The following is a 26234-nucleotide window of genomic DNA, read 5'->3' as shown; positions in this document are numbered from 1 at the left end:
GAGAATCCGCAATCCACAGGGAGCCTTGGGGTGATGCAGAAAATTGTGTGATTCTTTCACTGCCCAAACATCCTGCTTCCCTTGGCTGCTCACCCGCTGCCGGGCGGTCGGAGGGAGAATTTGTCATGGCAAAGGAATGACCCTGCGTGCCCATACAATAGTGGTCAGGTTTATGCCAACTCACAGAGCAGGTAGAAGAATGGTCCAGTCAGAACTCAGTAACCCAAATTCCTCATTACAGATCAACATACACAGAGAGAAGGAAAAGTAATAGCCAGAAACTGATAGAAATTAATTTAGTGGTGTTCAGCTAGCACAATTTATTCAGTTATGTTGGGAATAACTTCTTTACATAGTGGAACAGAACTAGAAAGTGTTATACTATAATTAGCAGAAAAGATGGTCAAACTGCTGAGCAGTATTCCTAGAAAACACTGACCCGAACAAAAGCCAGTAGAAGGATTTTATGTTAAAAAAGCCTTATGCCAAAAGACAACAAAGCCCACAAGATGCTGGTCAATATGGTGAAGTTAACTTACCAATTAGTGAGTCAGAAGCAATGCTCAGCCTTTGGAAGACTAAACCATACTTGAAACTAGTGGTAACAACAGAGATGAATCAAGTTTGTGTAACTCATTTCTTTCTGAAACTTTCTTGATTACTTGGTGGTGGCAACCCCACCGAATTTCCTTAGAAGAGGACAAAGTAGAGGTGTTAATGATGGGTCTTTCACGTCTGAGGGAAGCCCTGACCTGTTATGAAATGCTTGTATTTTGTTAGTATCTGCAAAGGTGCTGATATCAGTGAACTGGGATGAACAAATTGTGCAAAGAAGCCTGGAAAGTACAAAGGTGATAAAACTTTTCATAAATTCAGATTATTTAATGTATAGGGAACAAGTATCTGGAGAGAGGCAAAAACTATCTTCGTAAGGCCTGACACCTCTTCTGCACCGTATCAATAGTGATGTGACTCTTCCCCATCATTTTAATGTTGAAGTGCTTACACATTTAATGCATTTCTCACCACACTACTTAAGGTAGATAAATACTATTGGGCAATTAAACCAAAGAACAAGAAATTGAAGTCAGATCTTCATAGACTCAATCTACTATCCCATCACTAGAACAACTCTATCTTCTCATGGCTTCTGGATCCTCACCAGGGCTGCTGGTCAGCTTACAGTGCTGGGACAGGGGATGGCTCAGCTTTGTACAGTTCTGATGAATATTCATTTCTACACTACTGGCTCTTTTTGTATGCTGATAACATTCTCTCTTGGCATCCCTTATCGCAAAGACTTTGCCAGTAAACTGTGCTCTCTTGTTTACATTTTGTTTGGTTTGAGTTCAATGTCCCCACATGGTACCAATTTCAAGGCCTTTGAACTCAACCTCTTTCTGTTCTTAGCAGCACAATGCTGTTCTGCAGCACACAAAATTTCAGAGATGGCCAAAGACAGGTCACAAGGGAAAATCCCCCAAACTGGGAAAATGCAATGAAAAGTCACATGTGACCACACAGAGTTAATCTCAAACTTAAAATTCCAGAACTTCAGGTTATTGTCAAACTAGGGACCACTTTTTTCTGAGGAGCAAAGATTTCCTGCCAAATTTCACATGCAATTTTGAAGAGAAAAATCTGTTTCTTCCTCAATATTACACGAGGTCAATGCTGAAGGGATTTAGCACATTAATCCAGCCTGAAAAAAGGATCAAGTTTGTTGTTACTGCTGCATGCTGTTGTCACATATAGAAATAAGTCTCCTAAATCCTAATTGAAAACATGCCATGTGCTCAATGTGGTCTCCTGGAAAGGACATGGCCCTGTAAAACCACACATTGTAGATCTACTTCCTGTGTGCTACGAAACAGAATTTCAGTTGTTCTTACCCAAATCCTACTGGGAACAACGACGACAGATATATGTAGCACTTGCTAATTTGTTAGTATCCCTAGTACTTTAGATTTAAAGAAAGAGATATTTTGCTTTTTTAAGCTTTTTTTTTTTTTTTTTAAATTTACTAACCCATGCAGTAGACACAGACATTAAGTGGACTTTGAATTACAGAATGGTTGAGGTTGGCAGGGACCTCTGGAGGCCATCTGGTCCAACCTCTCATGCTCAAGCAGGGACACCTACAGCCAGTTTCCCAGGACCATGCCCAGTCAGCTTTTGAAGACCTTCAAGGATGGAGACTCCACAACGTCCCTGGACAACCTGTTCCAGTGCTCGGTCACCCCCACAGTGGAAAAGTGTTTCCTGATGTTCAGAGGGAACCTCCTGTGTTTCAGTTTTGTGCTCATTGCCTCTGGTCCTGATGCTGGACACCACTGGAAAGAACCTGACTCCATTCTCTTTGCATTCTTCCCTCAGGTATTTATATACATTGATGAGATCCTCCCTGAGCCTTCTGTTTTCCAGGCTGAACACTCCCAGTTCTCTCAGCCTTTCCTCATAGGAGAGATGCTCCAGTCCCTTCATCATCTTTGTGGCCCTTTGTTGGATTTTATCCAGTAGGTTCATCTCTCTCTTGTACTGGGGACCCCAGCACCGGACACAGTTGGGAAAAAAAGGTTGCACAGTCCTCTCCAACAGTGATTTCCTCAGCAGGCATAAAGCAAACTTTTTTTCCCCTTACATCTTTTTTGGATCGCGCACAATCCTTTTTGTGCATCCAGCTATTCACCTTCTTATCAGCAACCAACCCCACGCAGAGGGAACGCATCCCTCCTTTTCCCAGTACTGGAGACACTTGTGCCACCCTCTCAGGCAAAGCGCAGCTATCGCTTTTGACGTGCTAAGAGTCAATGTGCTGACATTCAGGTGATGGCCTCAAGTTCAAGAGGACAAGGTGGGGCGGTCACCTGGGCTTCACTGTGAAGAGTAGCACTCTTGTCTACAGCTGACAGCCGAGCACTCTAATGTCACCATTTGGAACTATGCTCCGTCACACTGGCTGACTTTTAGCCCTATGCACTACCCTGTTTCAACCATCTCTAACCATGGTGCTAGTCTCCTGCAGACGGAAGGACCATCAGTGCTATCGTTGCAAGCAGTTGCCCACATACTTTTCCTTTTACTTAAGTATTTTCAGCTTAAAAATACTGAAGTTTGGGGCTCAGGTTGATCCTCCTTCAGCCACCTGGAACACAAGTGGCTCAAGTCAGCTGCTCAGGCACTGCGTATGTGACCAGTGCCTGCCCCATCACCTGCCTAAGTGCTACAGATACTGTTCATTTTAAAGCCAAGAATGGCAGATAGATGCTCTGAAGAACATTGCTTCCTCCCCCAAGGAAACACCAGCTAAGAGAGAAATGAAAATCAATTTTTCTGAAGTGAAGAGCAGAGAAAGGCCAACATTGTTTGTATGCCCCTTGGCACAGCAGGAGATATCACTAAAAGCCTGCTGCTGCACTTCAGCAGCCCGGGGGAAAAAGGGACTTTGCTCCACTTGAGTGTGTGGGGGTGTGCGTGTGGGGGTGCTGCATAGTTTACATCTGTACCAAAAGATATACCCCACCCCCCAAATAATGCAATTTATAAAAATAGCTCAGATTTGTTATTCAGCAACTAAAATGGAAAGAAAAGGAGCAGGCAACAGGAATCCCTTTTTGTGCAGGTCTAGAAGACAGAAGAAACTGAGATTGTTACCTTAACAAGGCAGAACAGGAAGGCAGGTGTTTTAACTCTCTCAACATCAAATCCTTCTTGTTTCATCTGGGAGGTAAAGGAATTATTGTTTGAATTAGACACACCTATTTTCCCTTTATATCTCTGCATTATGGCTCTTAAGGTCACAACAAAGGGACAAACTTCCCTTTCCCCCTCAGCTTCACTTTCAGCTTATATAATTTTCTAAGCCAAGACCAGTTTGTCCTGAGACTGCAAAATAAGGGGATGTTCAGCTTAAATTCAGAAAACCCTGCAGGTAGTTTAGTCAGAAAGAACAGCAAGGGAAATTTAGCAAAATGTATTTGTATACCTAACATCCACTCAGAAGCAACACTGAAATCACAACTCCTTGGAAGAGAAGGGAGGGTGGCCAAAAGTTTACTGCAGAGCAGTCCAAATGCACCTTGCTCCCAAATTTAGTCTCCTGTGGAGCCAGTTCCTCACCTTCGTTTGATCATTATATGTTCAAAAGGACTAGGTCTTGACCCAGGGGCAGATCCTCAGCTTGCTGACTCCACTGTTCCATCAATTCATGCTGGAGTTCCAGGCTTGTTGCAACAGTGATTTAAGTTCACTCTGGTGCTCCCATGTTTCTGCCACTGCAAGAGATACTCTCTGCACAGCAAAGCAAGTCAGGTCTTTGGCCAAAAGCCCCTGAGCGCAAGGTAACGTGGCACACCATAGTCCAGCAAAGTTTCATACATCTTCTTCAGCTGAAATGAAATATTGGCAGGCAACTTGCTCATCTTGCATAGCTTCGTCAGCCAAGTACACTTCAGTCATCAGAAAACATGCACAGGTGTAATGAAAAGCCTTCCCAGAGGAAACAAGCACCTAGCTTCCAGGAGAGAAAGTGGGAAAACTTAGAAAACAGTTAACATTCAAGTTGGAAAGAGAATCTTTTTAGTGCTGTGTGAATTATGTTTGAAAATATGCTTTGAAATATGCTGCCTAGAGGGAAACCAACTACAGGCTGTATGACCAGGAAAGTCAACGTGACATCATTTCAGAGAAAAAGACTGCAAAATGCTTAAGCACAGCTTATAGGATGTTTGAAATGAGAATTTTCCCTGAAAATACGTAGCAGTCCTGCAACATGCACACAGAAGTCCACTCACCCTTTACTGTGGCAGCTCAGCAGTCTAGAATTAATGCCATGGACTGTGTAACATTTTTGTTTCCTCAAAAGTGAATTACTGCTGTGCAAACAAAGGAGAAGCTTCATTTGCTTTTGGCATTATCACTCAAGCAAAACATAAGGCTTCTCTAGGTAGTAATGTGCTCTGTAGTGGTAAACATTGTGGCCTCCCCACTTTAGAGTGGAAAAGTAAAGTCCAAAATGGGTCAAGACCGAGCACCACTGACTTGCTGTCACAGCAGCTACAGACCACAAGGTCTGCTTAAATAGAAGATACAGGAAAGCCCTAGGTCTGGTCTTTGGTTCTATTCTCTACACCAGTTTCTTTGAAGCACATCAGCAATAGCCTGCTGAAAAGTGAAATGGATTAAAGGAAGAGAGAGTTGACTCTTCAGAGAAGATCCCTTTGGAAAAAAGGGCTTTTTTAATTCATTCATCTTGACAACGTCCTTCTAAAAAGGTAATTTGGGTCAATCCAGGTTTTTAAATACTTTTTATTTTTAAAAGAAACTGTAAAATATGACAACAGGAAAATGGGCATCGTTCAGCAATATCAGTTTCTGGTCTATAAAGGAAATGAATAAAAAACATCAGCATTTTAAAAAATAAATATGACTAACCATATGGAAAACGAATCAAATTCATCTTCAACAACACAGACAGGTATAAATGCTGAAATGTTGCTGCACAAGGTAGAGGTAGAGGTAAACCAGACTTTTCAGACCTAGACCAGTTTTAGATCTGCCCCCCGCCCCCCGCCATGCACACACTCCCAAAAGTTCCTCTTGCCAATAATTTAATTTGAATCAGCCTGTCAGCCTCATCAAACTCAAACAGGTCTGTGTGCTCCTTGTAATGCTCTGAGCTGGAAAACTCTTCCAGCTTTTGCAGAAATGAGTTGCTAAGCAACCTGGCCCCCTGGTTTTGCAATTTGTGCAGCAAGGAAAGAGGCAGGAAGCTGGATTTTTGCTACTACAAACCAATAAAATGCTCTCCAGATGATGTCCGCTAGGACAAGTAGATGTTAGAGCCCTTTTAGGAACTGCAATAGTCCATCAGCTGCTCGGTGATGCACCCAGAGAACATGCAGTGCTGTCCTGGAGTTCCTTCACTGAAGAGAACATGGTCAGCAGAAACATCCCAAATCAATAGGTACTTGCTGCAGGGAGAGCTGATTGCCTTATACAGTATGTTGATACTGAAAACTCACATGGTAAAACACAACCCAAGAACCCTCTGTACAAAGCAGCAAGTATCTTGACATAGTGAAATAGAACTGAAAATTGCACCACACACAGATTTTCCAAACAAACTCAAGACAACCGAAGTCAGATTGTACAAACCATTAGTTAAAAAAATACCTTCTTGTATATTTTGAGAATAAGTGGAAAGAGTCTTCGTGCAAATGTTCAGCCTTGATCAAGCAGAGGACGTAAGATCGTTGTAAACACATTAGTTCCTTTCTCATCTGCTGTATGCGCCCCACGTTGTCTATCTTCTGCAGTATGATTAACGTTAGGATATCTGTTTCTTCCATAAATATCACCTTTTCAAGTTCCACTGATGTACCATCAAGACACTACTGGTGTCATATCCCACAACTGTTAATAATAAAATATAACAACATAGTGAATAATGGTAAAATATAAAATAATATATAATGTCATCTCTAAATAATTTGCACTTTGTTTTTTTTGCTTGAGAGGCTACATAGTTAGAGGTAGATGCAGCAAGTCTGAAGAAGTTTGATTTCGTTTTCCAGCACTCATGTCAGACTGATCAAATGACCAGCTGATCAAATGACATTCTGTATGTCACTACACTTTACCCTTATGAACCGTGTTCATAGCTGGCCTTAAGAGAAACCAAAAAAACCCCACATTTTATTGCTAACTTGAATGATTAGCATAGTCATAACACATTGTGAGGTGTTTGTTTTTTAGTGGGAGGTCTCTGGGTAGAAGAAAGCAGGTAGGACATACCTGCAACCATGTGGGAGAGGAAGGGGAAATGAAATACAGAAGCTAGAGCAACCTCCTCGCTCCTACCTTAATAACCTTGTCTGTCCCTGAGGTCAACAGCCATCCCCTGGTGGCATCAAAGTGTACGTGAACAATGTTGTGCTTACTGTCGTGGAAAGTAGCTGTGGGTGCCCGTCTGAAGAAAGAAATCCAACAATCAGCAAGGTCTGTGACTGCAGGATTTTCCCCAAAAATGTTCTCTATTGAGGAAATAAGTATTTGAATGCTGCTGTAAGTCATTAATTCAGCAGCCTCTCTGTAAACTCCACTTTAAGACCTTTCCAGCATGAGAGGAGCAGGGGTGGAAGGCTCTATCCCTCCCAGTTTGGCAGGCACCACAGAGGCTTATCTTGCTGAAAGAGCCCAAGGACCACCCCGCCGGGCTACCTGCTCCCAGAGCTTTGCATCCCCCCGGACCTCCCAGATGCAGGAGTTTTGACCCACTCCAGTGAAAGTTGGCTCAGCATCCACACTTACTCCTCATCCGTTATGGATTCATGACAGCTATCGCAGACTCTCACTTCAAACTCGAACCCCATCAGCGGGATGGAGGAGCGCTTGGAGCTGCATTTGCCACACACGGCTTTCCCACACTTCCGGCAGTGATGCTGTAGGAGACAACACGCGGAAAGACATCTTCAGCCACAAACCCCAATCACTGCTCAGGTCACTCACTGGCTCTACCATCTCACTCCAGCAAGACACAGCTGATGCTGCAGCAAACAGGAAGGTGTCTCTTCCAGGAAAGATGAAGGAAAACAGGCAAGGACTTCAGAGTCAATGGCAAGGGTGGGATCTTACTTCTTTTTTTCTCCTCCTCCACTACCTGGGGCAAGCAGCAGCTGATCACTAGCATGGACACTGGGAAGTGGCAGATAAAGCACCACCCAGGCTAAATGGACTCTACTTCTCTTCCATGCTCCAGAGTGACACCATAGACCACCCAGTAAATCATCTCCACCTCCCCCACTTGGCATCTGTGGATGTAGCTGTGGGTCAGGGCTTCTACACTGAGTGTGACCAGTGTAACAGGGAGTTTTCAACAGGGTAGAAGGCAGAAGAAGGAAGTTCCAAGCTGTCCTCTTTTTGTTAGCATGGCAAACAGGATGGGACAGGACAAAGAGCCTCGCTACACACCCAGGAGATGTGTCCCAGCCAGGCAGGCATCTGCTGCAGGGCTGGGAGCTACAATTACCCCTGTCCCTGGGAGTCTCACTTTGGGGGTGTAGGGGATGAATGACATCATCACTCAGCAGCATGTGACACATTAAGACATCTCCAGGTCGAGGCAGGATAGGGCTACACTAGCACAGTGTCATTCTGGAGTCCCATCCCAGCCTCTAAGTATAAACATCTAACACCTAATAATCTTGGTCCACTCCTTTGGCCATTTTCAGCCCCAGAAGCACTAGTGTTTCTGCATTTTGATGCTACCCGCCTCGCGTTTTCTCAGGCACTGTCTGTGTAGGACTGCAAGGCTGCCTTGCTGGCCACAGGACGGCCAGGCTCTGTGGTGATGAGCATTACCTAAAGAGGAGATGCAGCTCAGCTCTGTCCCAGACACCTGATTTCTCCAAGCTCCATGAAAACATCCCTTTCAACATTTTTACGCCCCTCCCCCAAAAGTCTGTGATCTGCAGCCCTCTCCTGCTGGGCAGGAAAAACGCAGCATCATGTTCCAAGCAAATAAGCCTTTTCCAACACAGCCTGAGCAGTTACAGATGTTTACCCAACCTCATTGAAAACAGCTTTGGTTCCAGCATAATCTCCAAAAATCAGCTGCAACTTTCTTTCTACAACACATTCAACTAACAATAAGCAAAATCCCACATGGCTAAAGCCATAGAAGGCCCAAAACCAATTTACTCAGCCCAAGGCCTATTACGTGCATTTGCTGTTGGGACTAGCTGGGGAAAAAAAAAAAGAAAAAAAAAAAAGAAAAAAGAAAGAAAAAAGAAAGAAAAAAGAAAAAAAAAGAAAAAAAAGAAAAAAAAAGAAAAAAAAAAGAAAAAAAAGAAAAAAGAAGAAAAAAAGAAAAAAGAAAAAAAGAAAAAAAAAGAAAAAAAAGAAAAAAAAGAAAAAAAAGAAAAAAAAGAAAAAAAAGAAAAAAAAGAAAAAAAAGAAAAAAAAAGAAAAAAAAAGAAAAAAAAGAGAGAAGGTAAAATAGACGAAAAAGAAGAGTGTACCTCCTGATGACAAAATCAAGCCTCAGAGGGGAGCCCATTGTCGTACTATCAAGCACTCAGTGGAAAAACAAAGTGCAAGTTCTCAAAGCTTTAGGGGAAAAAAGTTACCATGATCTATTGAGAGAAAAGCCTAATTGCACCACGTTAACACACCAAAGGACACATACAAACCTGCCTGAGGCCTATTTTCTTACTGTCCCACATTTGCTTGAAGTTCCAGAAGAAAGGCTGGTCACATTTCTGACAGGAGTCACTATCCAGCCACTCTGGAGTCTGCAACACACACACACACACACACACACACACATAAATGCAAAGTGAGAGTGAGCACCAAACAGAAAAGCCTCCAGTGGAGCCTAGAGACAGGACAAGAAAGATGTATTGGGGTGCAGTAATGTGGCCAACTAAACTTAGTTGAAAATCCCCATTTTCATAAGATGTCATTTTGTTCCCTGGGAACAGCTCTGAGCCTCAAAGGACACAGGAGGAACACTTCTCAGCCAAACCATGAAGCAGAGTATGATTATAAGACCATAAAAATTACCCAGGAACAAACAAGCCTCCCCCACCTCTCCAAGTCTTGAATTAAGCATATTCTGTCCTGCCCTGCGTGGATGGCATTTACTATCTGCTATTGCCTCTGGTGGGAACCAGGGACAATTAGTATTTCCAATAGCCAAGCCACTCATCTAGAGGGAAGGGGAAGGTATCTGAAATGCTGATGTGTTTTGGGTTTTTTTATTTTATTTTATTTTTTTATTTTTTATTTAATACTGTAAGAAGCATTCCCACTGTCAGAGGTATCTGTGCTACAAATCACACATAGAGGTGAGAAAGATGAAATTCACCCAAACAAGCCTAAAACCCGAACCAGCTCTTTTCCCTGCTTTTACACAAAGATGATGGAAGGAAGGTCTTCTATTTCCTAACATGGTGTGTAGCTTTGCCCTCACGCTGTGGATGAAGCGGGTAAGAAGATTTAAAGAAAAGAAACAAAATATTGAAGGCATTTCCTGCAGCCAGGTTTTGCTGTGCAGAGAAGCATGGACCAGATGCCCTGTAGGGAAGAGCAAGTCTTGCCAGACCCTGAAAGAGCTCAGAAAATGCCTGAAGTGACAGAAGAGCACATGGAGGGGGTAGTCAACCTCCTCCCCTACATCTGGGTCCCCCAACACTTGTCTTGCACTGAGCTGCTGGGGGACACGCAGTGCATCTCCCCACAGTGTTTAGGAAACCCTCTAGGGGACGTGAGACTTGGGAAGAGTCTTGATTCTTGACACCTTTCCAGCTGGCTGTCAGTCTGTCTGTCCTAATCTGGCCTAGCAAGAGGGACACTCCTTCCGAGCAAATGACCTGCTCCTTTCTCCACCCCATCAGGACAAGAACTCATCCCAAAGCTGGTGCTGGCAAGCAGGTCCATCTTGTCTCACCAGAGAGGCAGCCCCAGCCAGACCAGGACAGCCCTGCCAGCACTGCCTTGGCACCACTGCAACACACTCCCACCAGCCCCACCAATCCCATGAGATAAACACTAAATAATGTTTAATACTTTGTGAGGAAGTGATATTAGCAAACTGCAGTTGTCTTATCAGAGCCACTGGCTTCTCACATGCTGCAATTTAAAATGGCAAGAAACACAGCTGAGAGTAAGAATTAAAAATAATACAAAAGCCAGGCAAAGATAAAGTAAGACTGATGGAAACTCTCAGCTCCCAGGATAGCTTTGATCCCCAGCAATAAAGCAACCACCTGGTTCAGCTCCTTCTGCCAGTTACTCTGAAGGCAGTTCATTCTGCTTGGGCAAATCCTTGTCTCTTCTACCCACAACAGTCTTTCTGTTTAATGTCTACAGATTTACATCTGCTTGTATAAGTTTTCATCTCTTAAGCATCTGAACATTATAGATGAAGAAGACATTTTGCTTGTGACAAGTAACCACTTTGTAGTCAAATAGAAACACAGCTTCTAGCATCTTTCAGATAGTCTTCTTACAGCTTTTTTAAAAAAGAGATTAAAATAAAGAATCACAGGCTAAAATGGCTTAATTCACTGTAATGCAATCTCAGAGATGTGGGAAAATCTGATAGCATCAAAGTGCGTACTGAACACACATCACATGGACTAAACCCTTAAAAAAGGGCAAAAATACCAAAGCCAAAATCCAAAAGAAAATGCTCTAGGACCCCAAACCAAGGTTTGATATTAAAATCTCAAAGGTTCATGTTTTGGGGGTGGTTTAGCACCGTGAATATCCTATTGTTACTGATAACATGAAGAAGTCCACATAGCCATAGTCAGAGAAAGCAGTGCACCCATTAGCACCTGCTGCTAAGCCCTCATTTAGCTAATTATCTTTCTCTTCCACTTTTTAAACCAGCCTTCCCACAGCATTGCTGCCTGTTTTGAGACAAGCCAGCCTTAACCCTTACTGTAGCCTATTGAAGGCAGCAAATAAATAAAGGTTTTCATTTCTGGATGTTCAAGTTGCAGCAAAAAGGAAACATCTGTTGGGAAGGAGGAAGCCGCTCTGCTTTCGTTTCGCATTTGGAGCTGATGACATAATTGGCCATTAGATTAGCAATTAAAGAGAGCCAACTGGAATGCTAATTCACATAAAAAAGGGAGCTCAGTTCCTGCCTGTGCCTATTTCAGTAGTTTTTTTAAATCCAATTTTCCACTTAGCTTTCCTCCTTGCTCAAGGGAGACACACACAACCCGGGGAGGCCAAAACCCTTGAGAACCAGCAAAGCTGGTGAAAGCCCATTGCTGCCAAAAGACTTGCTCAGACCTACCCACTGCAGGGTCTTGGTGTGCCTTCCTAGACCCTGCAGCAACAGGGCAGAGATTTGCCCTGACTCATGTTACCAGGATTTGCCACACTGCCGAGCAGGGCTGATGCCTGACTCACTCAGCACAGCGCTCGCTCCCCCTCTCTGAGTCAGGTCTCAGAAATTGCCGAGCGGAGGCTGCTCCCACAGCGCCAAAGACCCGGGGTGCGTTTTTGCACCCGCTTACATTCGTTGGCCATGCAGCACAAAAGCAATTAGGAGTGCGTGGGTGAAATCTTACTGTCTGGATTGGCAAAGTCATCATTTACCCCGCTTCTACGTGGTTATACCAGAGGGAAGCAAGACCAAGCAGCTGGTGAGATTGAAGCCCTTGTTAAATGTCTTTTTAGCAAGAACAGGAAAAAACCCTGGGCTGTAGGTTTCCAGAGATGACAAAGAGCTTTCTTGTTTTGTTTTCTTAAAACCCCCTAATAATTATCAATCCATCCATTTACCTCTGAACTGATAATATTTCTCACGATGTGCTGAAAAACAAAGCAGAGCATCTCACAATACCCTCCTTAGAGGACGTCTTTTGGAGCAGTAATGTAAAGGGTAAGACCCATTTAGCAGCCGACTTCATACACATTTTCTGCCAGCCAATTTCCCCTGTACCATATTATCAAAGGCACAGCACAATTGCTGTATAACAACTGGAGCATGTCCAAAAATATTTTTAAAGCCTGGAATGATCTTGTTCAGGTTGAAAGTTGCACATTTTAGAAAGGCCCCTTCTTCCCAAGAGTGTTTCAGACCAAACTGACAAGAACCGAGTATCTACCTCCTGCCTCTCAACATCCATGTTCCAGACGACGATTCCCCCATCTGCACCACAGGAGATGAGCTGCCGAGTGTGGTGAGCATAGGAGAGAGACTGAACTTTATCACTGAAAGAGAAACAAGACAGTTACTAATCAACCATCTATGGCTAGTACACAAGTAAGCATAGAATATACAATAAAGCAATACAGACCACTTGTTTGTCCATATGTTTCCCTCCCCCCTCACTGTGCATGGCATCCATTGAATGCAAATCAAGTCTTCACTGCCCAGCTGGGACCAGAACCAGAGAGTTGCTCATGCGGGCAGCAAGCACAAAAGCAAAGACCTGTTCTGATAACTGCCTTTGCTGATCCTGAGATGGGAAGTACCAGCTGCACTAGGAAGCCAGAACAGAGCTGCAGCTCTGGGCCTCTCCGAAGGCACATCTGGATGAATAAACACAGCCCTGGTAAGGTACCTTTCTGTCAAAGTCAGTAACAACTTTGTTTTCATAAATCTCTGCAACATCTAGGAACAAAGCACTGAGGAACTACCGAAGATTTTATTTTAGCACTAACAAGGATAGAGAGTTTCAATAATAATATAGGAAGCATTAAATTGTTCCTAAGCCTTCCCAAGGTAGAGGTGGAAGATTTAGGAGCTTTTGCTTCTTCTTCTAAGGAAAAAGCAACATGGGAGAAATAATTCAGTTGAAACCCCCAAAGCTGTGCTCATTCCTTCATAAAAAAAAGAAAACCAGGCCTCATTTCAAGCTATTTACAACCCTGGAAACAAATACCATACAACACTGTTATGGAAAAAACAAAATTATGAAGAGACAGTAACAGAGCATATGACTGGAAATAATCCACAAAATTTTATTTACTTTGCTACTACCACTGGTCTGGTCTATCCAAAGGACTTTCATGCTAATGCATATGCTTGTGCATATGGCTGCTCCTCCAGAGGCAAACGTGTTTACGGGACAGTTTGGTAGAACACACGCTCCCTTCACAGCACCCGCCTGCCAACACTGGTGGCACCATCAGTTAAAATGTTTCTTAAGTCTCTTAGGACCAGATCTCTGTGCTGTACAGTGCCAGCCAACAGTCATGCCACAGATTAAGATCCAGAGGCTAACTTTGTATTAGGAGACCTGATTTCCTGAGCAATAAATCTAGCATTAGCAAGCACTACTGGTAGGGTACACGGGCCACCTGGGAATTTCAGCAAGAGCTCTGCAGTGCTCTGAAATCCCAGCGGCATCCAAATCGCTCAGCAGAGTGCAGCATCACTCAAAAAAAAATGTATGAATATGTAAGAAACTGTTAGACCAAAACCACCATGGGATTTTGCCTCTCCAGACCTGAGCCTGGCACGCAAGTCCCGCATATATGCACTCCCAATACACTGAAACAAACTTGTTGCATTGCCAGTGTTAAAAGGCTAGGAGGACAGTGCAACTAGAGCCATCTGATCTCTACTCAACACCCAGCACAGGTTTATTCTTCTTCAAAGGCATCTACTATGCCTTGCAAATATGAAGCCTCTTTGCATTGAGGAGATGGTGAAGGCCCCTACGGGTAAAGCACATTACTTAGAATTTAAGTGGTAGGTAAAAGGGTATAGAAAGTTAAGAGTGAAGGAAAAAGGGACTAATTGTCCAAGCCTGATGCTCCCTCTAGGGGAAGGAAAGACCTTGACACCTAAAAAGCAAGAATTTCCTTGCAGTTGTTCTCATTTGAGGACCCCCTCTTTCCAACAAAGGTGCGAGCTCTGGCATAACACATTTAGGACTATAGATACTGTGTTTTCCTTCACCACCCCTGCAGACTCTCCAACCAGCCTGTGGGTCCAACGTTGAAAAACTTACTATAAGCATCTTATTCTAGTTGTATATGGACCACAGGGAGTCACACATACAAGCTTGAAGCATTTGAAGACTGTAACTTTTGGGTTGTTTGTTTCCAGATGTGGCTTCTGCCTCTAGCTTTTCTCCCATAAAAGCAGGAGGAAGGGCTTTAAACGTACTTATGTCCTTGCAGTTCAATGGCTGTTCCTTTTCTTCCTCCAATATCCCACATTATAATGGAATGATCAGAACTCCCCGAAAATAAAACTCGCTGTATTGGGTCCCAACAGAGAGCAGTGACACCACCTGAAATAAGAGATGCATACAACAGTCATTTCGTTACAGAAAGTGGAAGACAGGAATGTAGATAAATATATATATATATATAAAGATAGACCCAAAAATACAGAGAGAGGGTGATTAAAATGCAGGTTTCTCTAGCAAAGGTCATGACCGCCTGCCAGTTGAAAACAGTCTAGAAAACCTACTGAAGTTCCACCCTGCCCTTCTGCGGGCAGAGGTCTCTGCCACCACTCACACAGATGAACCCACTGAGCAGCATAGCCTGGTAGAAGGATGGTCATGGTGTGACCACACAGCTTTTCATCTCCATCATTCCCAGGAGATTACAAAAGAGAAGCAAGTGTGGAATATTATGGGCATCTTCACAGTATCCTAGCATGAGGACTGAACTGCCTTGGTGCTACCTCATGCTACCTGGTGACTGAGCTATTAGTGTTCAATCAGAGGAGGGATATGGAGAGAAAATGCTGAGGAATGACTACCATTTCTTCTGTTAGATGGCAGGATCACATCCCAGGGTTGCTGTTTTTAAAATGTGGTGGGGCACAAGTCCCAGCAGTGAAACAAGCAGTTAGTGCCTCCAAGACGTGTCTATTTCACTTGGGCAAAAGTATCTGCCAATATGGGTCTTTCCCTGAGAAGCATCCCTTCCCCCTAGAATTACCACAACTCATTCTAGTCTCACTCTGCTTTAATTAGCAGCTACTCATGGTGGCATTTTCTGCCATAGAAATTTTTTGCACAGAAATCTGATCACTCATTTTTACCAATAAAGAATAAACTTCCCTGAGCTGTAGTGACAGTTTAAGGTCTATCTCTTTTCCATGCTATTCACTGACACAAGCCATCCTAGTGTTTCACATGAGAGTCAAACCACCATGACACTGAGCACAGATGAAGAACGAAATTGTGTCTCCTCCTGAGATCTTACCTGTGTGTCCCTTAAATGTCGTAACAAGGCTGCAGGACTCTTGCTCTAGTTTGAGTATGGTCACTTGCCCCGAATGATCACCCACAAACACATGCCGGGTTTCCACATCGAATCTGAAGGATAAATGCTGAGGAAAATACATTGCTTATACAAGCTTTGCATTCCTTTCATGACCTGTTAATTCTTTTAACATAAGTATACTGCAACCTTGTGAATAGTACTCCAGTCTCAAGGAGGTATTCAGAGCATACTTTTAGGCATCAAGCTCATACCTGTTTATACTAATAATGCAGTCTCCCTGAGTAAACTAGAGTGAGAAAAAATGAGACTATCCAGAGGACACAATTTGTGTTTTTGTTATGAAACACCTTTGAAGTAGCCCTTCACCATGAACAGAGGAGTTATCTACCCAGGCTCTCTAACTTGGTGCTAGAGTTGGATGGTGTCCACTGTCTCCTTTCTTTTTCTCTTCTTCCCAAAATTGTATAAAATAACTATTTCTGCTTGTATTGGGTTTGTGTGGCGAAGTTTTGGTAGCAGCAGAGCTACAGAAGTGGCTTCTGTGAGAAGCTTCCCCCATGTCCAATAGAACCAACTCCAGGTGGGTCCAAGACAGACCCACTGCTGGCCAAGGCCGAGTCCATCAATGACAGTGGTAGTGCCTCTGGGATAACATATTTAAGAAGGGGGAAAAATACCCTGTGCAACAGCAACTGCAGCTGGAGAGAGGAGTGAGAATATGAGAGCAACAACTCTGCAGACACCAAGGTCAGTGAAGAAGGAGGGGCAGAAGGTGCTCCAGGCACCAGAGCAGAGATTCCCCTGCAGCCTGTGGTGCAGCCCATGGTGAGGCAGGCTGTGCCCCTGCAGCCCAGGGAAGTTAACGAGAACCCCATGCCAGAACAGGTGGATGCCCGAAGGAGGCTGTGACCCTGTGGGAAGCCCACACTGGAGCAGGCTCCTGGCAGGAGCTGTGGACCTGTGGAGAGAGGAGCCCACGCTGGAGCAGGTTTGCTGGCAGGACTTGTGACCCTGCGGGGGACCCACACTGGAGCAGCCTGTTCCTGAAGGACTGAACCCCATGGGAGGGACCCACGCTGTAGCAGTTTGTGAAGAGCTGCAGCCTGTGGGAGGGACCCATGTTGGAGAAGTTCATGGAGGACTGTCTCCCCCTGAGGAGGAAGGAGAAGCAAAGACAATGTGTGATGAACTGACCACAACCCCCATTCCCCATCACCCTGCACTGCTGGAGGGGAGGAGGTAGAGAAATCAGGAGTGAAGTTAAGCCTGGGAAGAAGGGAGGGGTGGGGGGGGGAGGTGTTTTAAGATTTAGTTTTTATTTTCTCATTATCCTACTCTGATTTGATTGCTAATAAATTAAACTATTTCCCCAAGTCAAGTCTGTTTTGCCCTTGACAGTAATTGTGAGTGATCTCTCCCTGTCCTTATCTCAACCCATGAGCCTTTTGCTATATTTTCTCTCTCCTGTACAGTTGAAAAGGGGGATTGATAGAGCAGCTTGGTGGGCACCTGGCATCCAGTCAGGGTCAGTCCACCACGTTGCTTCTTCATTATATTTAAGTTTACAAATACAATTAAAGGGTATTTTCTTATGTCATATTTGGGGAAGTGTCAGCTACATCAGGTGCATCACACATCATATTCTAAACTGAATAACATCTGGACCCATTCAACCACCTGCTGGAACCACCTAACTGGACAGATTCTGACCTCTTCATCCAGTTTCATCCCACATTGAGTCCATATTGGATATTTAAGGAGCAAATGCTTAGCACTGATTTTATGCACACAGGACACTGGGGAAAAAAAACCTAAACCACATTCCTGGTTCTGCCAAGCTTTTTGCAATATTTGTGAATAATTCTCCCTTCCCCTGCCCTCTGCCAGCATGATCTGATGACACAAATTAAAGTGTCCTCCAAATTTTGAATCACTTAAAACAGCCTGTTTTCTAGAGAGATTTAGGAAATACAGGGCAAATTCCTGCATCACACTTCCAAAAGTATTTATCAATCATTTAATTAAAAATTAAGTTTAGTTTTTATGCCATTTAGATTGGCTGAATGACCAGATGATATAAAGCAAGTCCATGTTCAGACAGTAATTTTGAGTCAGTCTCACCTCCCATGGAACTAGCAAAACACACACCATCTATACCACGTACACTATGGGGCACTAAAAAGTCTGTTTATGCTAACCCCTGGTTTCAGCCTAAGAGCTCATACTTTTCTACTTCCCTTTTCATTTGCAATGAAGCTGAATTAATATTTCTTTTATTGTCAGGCAGCTGGAGCAGCTGTAGGTGAATAAGCCACTTGAGTGCCATTTCTGGAGCCATTTACTCTTTAGTTAACCCAAATTCCCAATACATAGTGGGCTGTTCCAGAGTGAAGGACAAGTATTCATTATTTTATATTAAAGCCATTTAATTTTTACCATGCATACACACAAGCACACTACTGACCTGATCACTGACCTACTTTGCTACCATTAATTCTTAGAAGAAAGCATGCGCTGCATGTTTAAATGAAGGCCCTGTCCATATTTATTACAATAGCAGATCACAACAGGTTGCAGATCACCCATTGTTTTGCTCAAAAATGCTTAGACCTAAATATGCCACTGTGCATTAAGGAGACAAAGCAAGGAGAACAGACAGTTTTTTAAATTGGCTTTAAATAACAGTTTCACAAAGCACTGAACCTACATAGGGCATAAAATCTGGAGGACAACTAGAAAAATAAACTAAAAGGGCTGTTTGAGTGCCAAAGAGCAGAAATAAAACTGAGAGCTCAGCAAAGGATACTGCAGGCCACAGGCGCCTGCGCTGGTGCGGTACCCTCCCAGCCGCTGCCCGCTCTCCGAACAGTGCCACGTGAAGTGTTTGTCTTGTCCGGTGCTCAACACCCACTCCATCTCCAGGACAAACAGAATCATTATGACCCTGCTTTGATGAGCTGAAAATTAAGCAGACAGACATATAATCACATTGTGGAGAAGAACACTGGGGCAGAAGACCACTGCAAATACCAATTGCACCCAACTCCTCCACTCCCTACTTACCCACTCACCCTTCCCTGCACCAGAAGCAGCTGGTGTTTAATAACCCCGTTGACTCGAGCTACCATGTAAGCTTGTAAGGTCCCTGCTCTGCATGTTCAGCGTTTGCATGAGAAAGAGCAGAAGCAAGACTTAATTCCTTCCATGCCTATTGCAGCCATTTATCTTCTACAGTAGCACAAGTCTTCCTTCCATCATTGTATTGTCACCAACAAAGCTGCCATTGTGGAAAGGACTCTGGGCTCTACTTAAACCTCTTTTGAGCTGGTTTTATGACAGCAGTGCAGATGCCTACGCTGCTGCTCCTCCCGCTGTGAGGTCTGGTGAATCTGGGCTGCAGATTGTGGTACCTCAGCAGAACGATAAGTTACAGCACAGGCACAACACTGCACCAAAGGGAAGTTTTAGCTTTGCATGTAAATCAGCTAAAAAGGAAATTGGAATAAAATAAAATTAAAAAAATAAAAATAAAAAGAAAAATATCACAGCTGGGCAAGATGAATAAAACAGCTGAAGGAATAAATTTCTACTGCTACCTAAATAAAGCCATCAAAAGCTTTTCATTAAAACAAGGGAACCCAGGCTTGTACAGACGGGTTTTTGTATGAATGACCAGTCGGCTTGGTCGTGAAGTGCTGATTGAGCCAACTTTTTAATAAAACAAGTGGCTGGAAAGACATGCAAAATTATTCTCAGCTGTAATTTACCAGCAAATGCCATACTCCTCAATCCACAGCCCTACTGGTTTATTACTGTTCTGAGACCAGGCAACATGTGTCACACAAAGCAGGCTGCTTGTATTTGTTTGTATGACACACTGGAAAGATTAAATATCTTTGGAAGCTTAAAAACCAGCCTGAAACCTCCATTTGAAATGCAGAGAAATTCCTCAGAACAGTATGGGAAGATTGCTGCCTGACCGATACAAATATACAGCACAGATGAGAGCTGTGTTCAAATCCTATGAGAAGGAACTAGTTGTAGCAAAGAATAGGAGGCTTGCACAAGCCAACATCAGCCCCTCATTGACAATGCTTTTTAGACCCAGATTCCCTAAGGAGAAAAGTCAATAGATGCATTGACACAAGTTGCCATAAGTGTGACTGGCAGCTAGACCTGTTTACAGTGTCAGACATGAACTGTGCCCAGATGCTTTCACCCTTGTCCATAGAAGAGCTCAGATTTTGGCTCTCATTTCCACATACTTTTAAACTCCAGGTTTGTAATCAAGACAGAAGGACGGGGACCACCCTGGAGTCACTTTTAAACAGATTCTCTCTCTCCTCTCAATTCTCTGGATTTCTCTGGGAAGAAATTCAGTGACCCCATGGGTGACTAATGTGCTTGTCTTCACCTATCTGTTGGTCTCCGCTGGAGCAGCTGCACTAGCTGGTGGAGTGGTGCACTGCAGAAAGGGCCACGATGGGATGCATAGTGCTACAAGCACCTGATGGGCTTGTATATACGTCCCAGGGGCTTGTGTGCACCAGCAGTGCCGTAGACAAGACCCATACACTTCCATGGGATGTGCAAAGCTGGCTGAGATCAGGCTGTTCAAGGCCTGTCCAGGAACGTTTTCTCAGTACATGGCAACTGCTACTCTTAGTGTCAGCTTCTCATTGTTTGAACTGGGGATAGCTGGTACCACCCAACTCTCCTAAATCTCCTCCAATCTCCTCCTAAAACCTCTTCTAAAAGGCAGGGCTTTTGCTACCTTTTGCTAGAAGTACTGCCTGTGGATGGTGAGGCAGTTCTCTCTGGCAAGTAAGGAATAGACATTAAAGAAATGTGTACATGCCAAGAGGTGGAAGGGGTGTGCGTGATAACTTTGTTTATCCTTCCTCCCTCAAAATAGATTTCAATTCAGCACTCTGTTGTCTATCTGCAAGTGATGCACATATTAGCTGGTGCCACCACACACATGCTGATGGCAGAAATCCCTGAACCAAGTGAAAGAGCACAGTGGAGGTCATCTAAGAAAAGGAGGAAAGAGAGGACAAGTGCAAATAGAAAGTCGCTTGTCATTTAGAAGGAAATTGACCCATGTAAGGCTTAAAGAAGCAAAATGTCAGAAGGTTGGAAGTTGATAGTGGAGCAAGGAAGAGGTCTGGGCCCTAAGATTAACACAGGTTCAGGGTCATGAAGTAGCAAACAAAAAGCTGGTCCTTCATGGAAAGTTTGATCACCATTTGTGTGCAGAAAAAAAGTGAAGTAAACACTTCCAAAGCTGCTCAATGCAACAAGAGCAGGATGGAGATAGCAGGATGGAGGGTGATGTGGTCACAGTACAGAAAAAGCCACAGCAAGCACCAGGCAAAAGCAGATCCCTGTAAGCCAGCATGAGAACAGAGCCCATGTGCAGGGGAAGATTACACTGTACAGAAGGTAGAGAAGGAGCAGACAGGAGAAGGGAGCAGGTCCATCTACAGCTGAAGGGTCAGAGGGAGCAGGGGAGCTGCACTCCTGCTATGAGAAAGCAGCAGCCAGCACTGTGCAAAGAGCAGGTTGGAAAGAGGATGAAAGGGTTGTGCCTAGAGAAAAGCAGCTGCAGCCAGGAGGTGCACGCTGAGATGCCGGCAGTGAGCGCAGGGGAAAGGAGGGTCTGTACTGTGTGTAAAGGCAAAGGTCGAGAAACACAGCCAGTGCATGGCCACGCATAGTGCATGGCAAGAAGCTGTGCTGGGAGAAAGGGACAGTTACAACAGTGAAAAGCAGCAGCAAACACCAAAAGAGAGGTGGAAGTTAGTAGTAAGAATGAAAGGTTTAGCATGTGCAAGAAAAGCACAAGAAGTTGTGCGTAGGGGAAAGCAGAAGTAATGGCTTGGTGTGAGCTGGCCTGAAAACAAGGAGACAGGGTGACACCCCCAAAATGGGCAGGCTGAAGAAAGCATGGGCAGAAGCAGGTCTACAAATCCTGCTCGGCAGAACAAGCACATGTTAAATAAATTTAAAACAAAAGTATTAAAAAAGCAGGAGCTGTTATATCATCCAGAGGGGGCACAGACTGGAAATGTGGCCCCTGGCAAGAAGGCGCAGCTGCAAGGAGCAGGGTGGAGAAGGTTGTGCAGAGTGGGAAGCAGCCACAGTCATGCAGCTGGACCAGCCTGTGAGGGGCTGGAGGGGGCTCAGCCGAGGCTGCTGAGGGGAGGGAAGGGTTTCTTCAACACCCACAGTCTCACAGGAGCATGAGAGGTGTTGCCAGGGGAAAGAGAAAGTTGCTATGAGCAGAGGTGGTCCATGCCTGCAGCTGGTGCTGTGGCTGAAGAGGGGACTGTGATAGACCAACGAAAGACCAACACAGAATGAAAAGTTTAATTTCCAAGAGCATCTCAAATAGCACCGTCCAAACACTTGCACTACCCCTCCTCACGCAAGGGAAGGAGTTAGTGCCTGTAGTAGGCCAATGCTCTGTGACACACCCCAGAGTTCTGACTACTGATACTGTGTCACATCCCCAATCTCTATGTTTTGATTCGTTTCAAGAAACAGAAGATTTCACAACTCCAGACACAGCATCACAGCAAAACATCCACAGAGCACATCCAGCCATGTATGCTGCCAGTGCCGGGCTGCTGTATGACACTGGACCTGGCCGCAGACCCCTGCCAAGACCAAAGCACAGCCTATGCACATGCTGTCATTCTCTGTCACTAGCAGATCATTTGGCAAACATAATCATGACCTTTCAAGACACAAATAATGTTCTTTAATCACTACAATAGCTTCAGCTACTTATAATACCTTGTTGTGGGAGATGACTGATAGCCCACCAGTCACTGGGCATGGTGCTACTTTTAAGAGCACTGCTGAACATTTACAAAGCTAGCACACACAAAAACAGCCAGCATGGCTAAGCTGGGTAGCCCCTTGGTAGGCTAAAATGATTTACTCCTGCTAAAATAAAGAATATAAAGGCCTTATTTGAAAACTTTAAACAAAACCAACACTTTTTAAAAGTAAGGTTTTTACAAACGAACCACTAGAAGGCCACCATACCCAACAAAACTTCATGTTCCTTTTTAATTATGTTTTTCCTTGTGCCATGGCTTTGCCAAGATGCTTATGTCAACCCCTATACCTTGGTATGGCCACGTGAGGAAGGTGTACTACAGGGATGGGATTGTGGAGGGGAGTCCTTCTGGACCAGGTGAGGAAAGTTCAACTCTGTTGAATCATATATCTACCCAAAGGACTATGTGGCCCTTCTCTGCATAATCTCCCAGAGAGCAAGATGAACGTGGGTCTCTCTCCTCCTTGTTGTGTCCCAGCAGCACCTCTGGACTCTGTAAGCCCAGATCCTGTGTCCTGGATGGAGGTAACTGTAGGAAGAGGAGCATGGAATTGCCTACAGCTGCGTGATCTGATGGAACTGCAGGAACCCATGACTGACAGCAGCTGTCAGTGCATTTTGCTTTTGTGATGTATCCCCAGCACCCCAGAGCTCCAGTACGGGTCCAGCCAAGCCTAGGGTACTGGTAGAGGGGGTACTCCACTCCCCCACCAACATGCGGCATGAAGAGCAGAGAATCAGGAAGCATGTCTCTATGGATGGGGGCTGGTGGCAGGCACTGTGCTGCAGAGCAGCAGGCAGCCTCAGGACATTGGTGCACTACAAACAGTGGGGAATCTCTGTTTTGTTTTCCTCCCTTGCACCATCAAAACCCTGCTCTCTGCAATTGCCCCTTGGGACTTTCCAATGAAGCTGAGGCAACCAGAGATTGACCCTGGGTTGCTGTAACCTACTCAGTGCCATGTCATTTCTGGTCTTGACAGAGGAGTGGTCCAGAAAGGTTTGTGTAGCTCAGTGTGGGTTGCCAGCACTGTTGGTAAGCTGGGCAGAGCACGTCTTTATTATACACAAGCTCTCCTCCATTCCCATGTCCTGCCTAGCTGTGTTATGGCAGCTGTTGACAGTTGTTCCAGGGAAAGCTTCCTACCGAAACTGAATGGCCCTTCACTGTGTCTTGTCACTCCTGTAGCAATGATTTGGGACCTGTCTTTCCCTGAGCCTGGTCGCCATCTCCAGTTGCAGCACTAGCAGCAGTCTGGCTTTCCTAAGCTAGCAGTGGGGGGAGAAAAAAAGCATATCCAGCAGTACCTGAGGGGAAACCAAACTTTTGCCCATGCAGTTGGCAATGTGCAGAAAGCAGAACACCAGCCCTAATGCTTCTTTAACCCTTGCACAGAGGGGATTACTATACAGACACCCCGACACACATGAATTTGGGGGATCCCAGCAGCCTGGTATCACCACACTTTCTTTCCACTCCCAAAACTAGGCCACTTGCACACTGCCACTATTTTTTAAATTAGGGGAATACAGTTTTCATCAGCTTAAACAAGGAAAAGACCAAACAAACTCTGGAAGCAAGGGAGCAAAACAGGGCAGGAGCTCCATGTCCCTGAGGGACACAGCATCAGTGGGCATCACATGCACTGGTTTAAGCACCTGAAATCAGACACCATCTACTGTCAGCAACTGCTGTGGTTTGGGCTAGAACTGAAATTATGCCTATTCTGGGCACAAGTATTGCTTCTCTTACCCTAAAATAAGTGCACAGCTTTCAGATAAAAATCTTCTAGCACATTATCTGAGAGTCCTGGCACAAAATGACCAGAACTGATCAAAAACCTTCCCATGCTGAGACAGGCAGTCTAGGAAGGAGGCAACTCAGTTTGGGACTGTGGTCAGTAGTACTGCCTCTCTACTGATGTTAATGGACCCTCATTAGACTCCTTTGTTGTCCAACATATGGGGGATGCCATCTGAACTCCATAAAAACACGGAGGTTTTCCGTGGCCTCTTCCTTTCCAAAGGCCACCTCTAATGCTGTGCAACAGCAATCTAGCACACTGCAACAGAAGGCCATAAGAACATCCTTCATTATCCTTCCTGTTTTTTTTTTTTTAATTTTATTTTTATGAGGGGTGCTCCCCAGGCCTTGAGTGGGCTGACACAGCTAACTGGCTATTCTGCCATACTGCCAAGATATACATTCCCCCCTTGCAAAATTTTCAGCCTTTTGCCTGAAGAACTCATCAAGAAAGGTGGTCTCATGCATATGTTGTTCTGCACATGCAGAGGAAAAGACTTCTGTTTACCCTTCCTAGGCTGTGATTAGCGTGCAAGATTGAATCTAAGCACACAAATGGATGAGCTAATAACAAAAGGGGCTACAGATCAGTCAGTAGGACTGTTCAGTGCAACAAACCTTAAATATGAAACATAGGTGTGTCAAACTTCGGTGATTATGGAGCAATTGCAAATTCGGATACCAAAGACTTGCACAGTCAGACTGCAGAAATCTTATTTAAGATTCACATACATATTTTATCATCACTGGATATTTTTCTTCAGTTTTTACAAGCTAAGAAAAAATGCAGGCATTCTAGCTTAATTTTACAACACAGCAGGCATTCATGAAAGAGCTGAAGTAAACCACTCAAAAGCCAACGCATGTTAGCCATGCTCTGCAAAAATCAAGATTCTCTTCATATTTATAAAATTTAAATGCTACAGAGTGATTCCCCAGAGCCTCCATTTAGAGATTTAAATTATCCTCTCAACATTTCAAGGTATAACCTCAAAATATATGAATAAATACATATTTTAAAATGTGAGAAATCTCAAGCCAACATGTCAGAGGCTCCTACACAGAAACAATGCTTAGCATATAATATCATATCACCTCTTAGTCTGACAGCAAAAGAGATATAAGAATAAATTTTTGCATGTATTTGTTACTTTCGTAAGAATACCTGTCCCAAGTGGAGTGTCCTTTAAAGGTTTGACAGGGATAAAAAGCTAGGTTTCTCAAAACATCACATTAGTAAATACCAGAATATAATTACAAAAGGCACGGATTAGCATTTCTTGACCTTTTACTATGACAGGTATTCACTGATAATCTTGAGATTACTGGAGCCGACAGTTATTGAAATATAACCAGACTAACCCCAAAAGCTACAGTCCTAGACACCTCAGCCCTAAAAGATGGTTTAGTTTCCAAAAGAAACTAAAGATTAAAAATTAATACTACTCTTCCCAAACGTGGTCTGGATTTTGGACAGTTTGGTGTCTACAGTAATATTCCAAAGGAACATTTAAAAGGAAAAACAGAACATGAAACAGCTCTTTAAAAGTCTTGCAATCTCAGAACAAAGCACATTATTGATCTATTGATAGAACCATCATTTACATCAGTTTAAAAAAAAAAAAAATCAATCACTGTAAAGGAAACTTCTCTCCATTCACACTCCTTAAGAGAACATTAACAAAAATTAATGACAATACAAACCAATTAACACAGATCATGATTCTTACCCTGGTAACTTTTCACTAGTGTCATCTTGTTGTAATCTTCTGATAAAATGAATTCCTGAGGGAGGAGAAAGAAAAAACAAAAGAAACAGTGCTTAGAGATGTAAAGTGTTTGAGTGTTTTCATTTGAATTCCT

General features: G+C 43.9%; 1 protein-coding gene across 4 annotated transcripts in view; it reads right to left on the bottom strand.

The window, feature by feature from the left end:
* Positions 1–291: 291 nt before the first annotated feature.
* WDFY2 (WD repeat and FYVE domain containing 2) overlaps positions 292–26234 on the bottom strand; it is a 75043-nt gene continuing 49100 nt past the window's right edge. Inside the window, exons 4-13 of one of the 4 annotated variants that reach the window (XR_012627673.1) lie at positions 26102–26156; positions 18524–18674; positions 15697–15809; positions 14642–14768; positions 12630–12735; positions 9192–9293; positions 7312–7442; positions 6862–6970; positions 6175–6414; positions 292–4513 (exon numbers count right to left, since the gene is read on the bottom strand). Coding sequence is in view for 2 of the 4 variants with exons in the window: in XM_074859742.1 (XP_074715843.1) it covers positions 6385–6414; positions 6862–6970; positions 7312–7442; positions 9192–9293; positions 12630–12735; positions 14642–14768; positions 15697–15809; positions 18524–18674; positions 26102–26156 (924 nt within the window). In the remaining 2 variants the exon portion in view is untranslated. Of the gene's footprint in view, positions 4514–5289; positions 6415–6861; positions 6971–7311; positions 7443–9191; positions 9294–12629; positions 12736–14641; positions 14769–15696; positions 15810–18523; positions 18675–26101; positions 26157–26234 lie in introns of those variants that run through there. The other 3 variants (XR_012627674.1, XM_074859742.1, XM_074859743.1) reach the window with 3 other exon arrangements.

This window comes from Strix uralensis, chromosome 2 (assembly GCF_047716275.1).
Source record: "Strix uralensis isolate ZFMK-TIS-50842 chromosome 2, bStrUra1, whole genome shotgun sequence".
Lineage (NCBI taxonomy): Eukaryota > Metazoa > Chordata > Aves > Strigiformes > Strigidae > Strix > Strix uralensis.
Note: the sequence above shows the minus strand (reverse complement) of the source record. Positions and strands in the feature narration are given on the sequence as shown.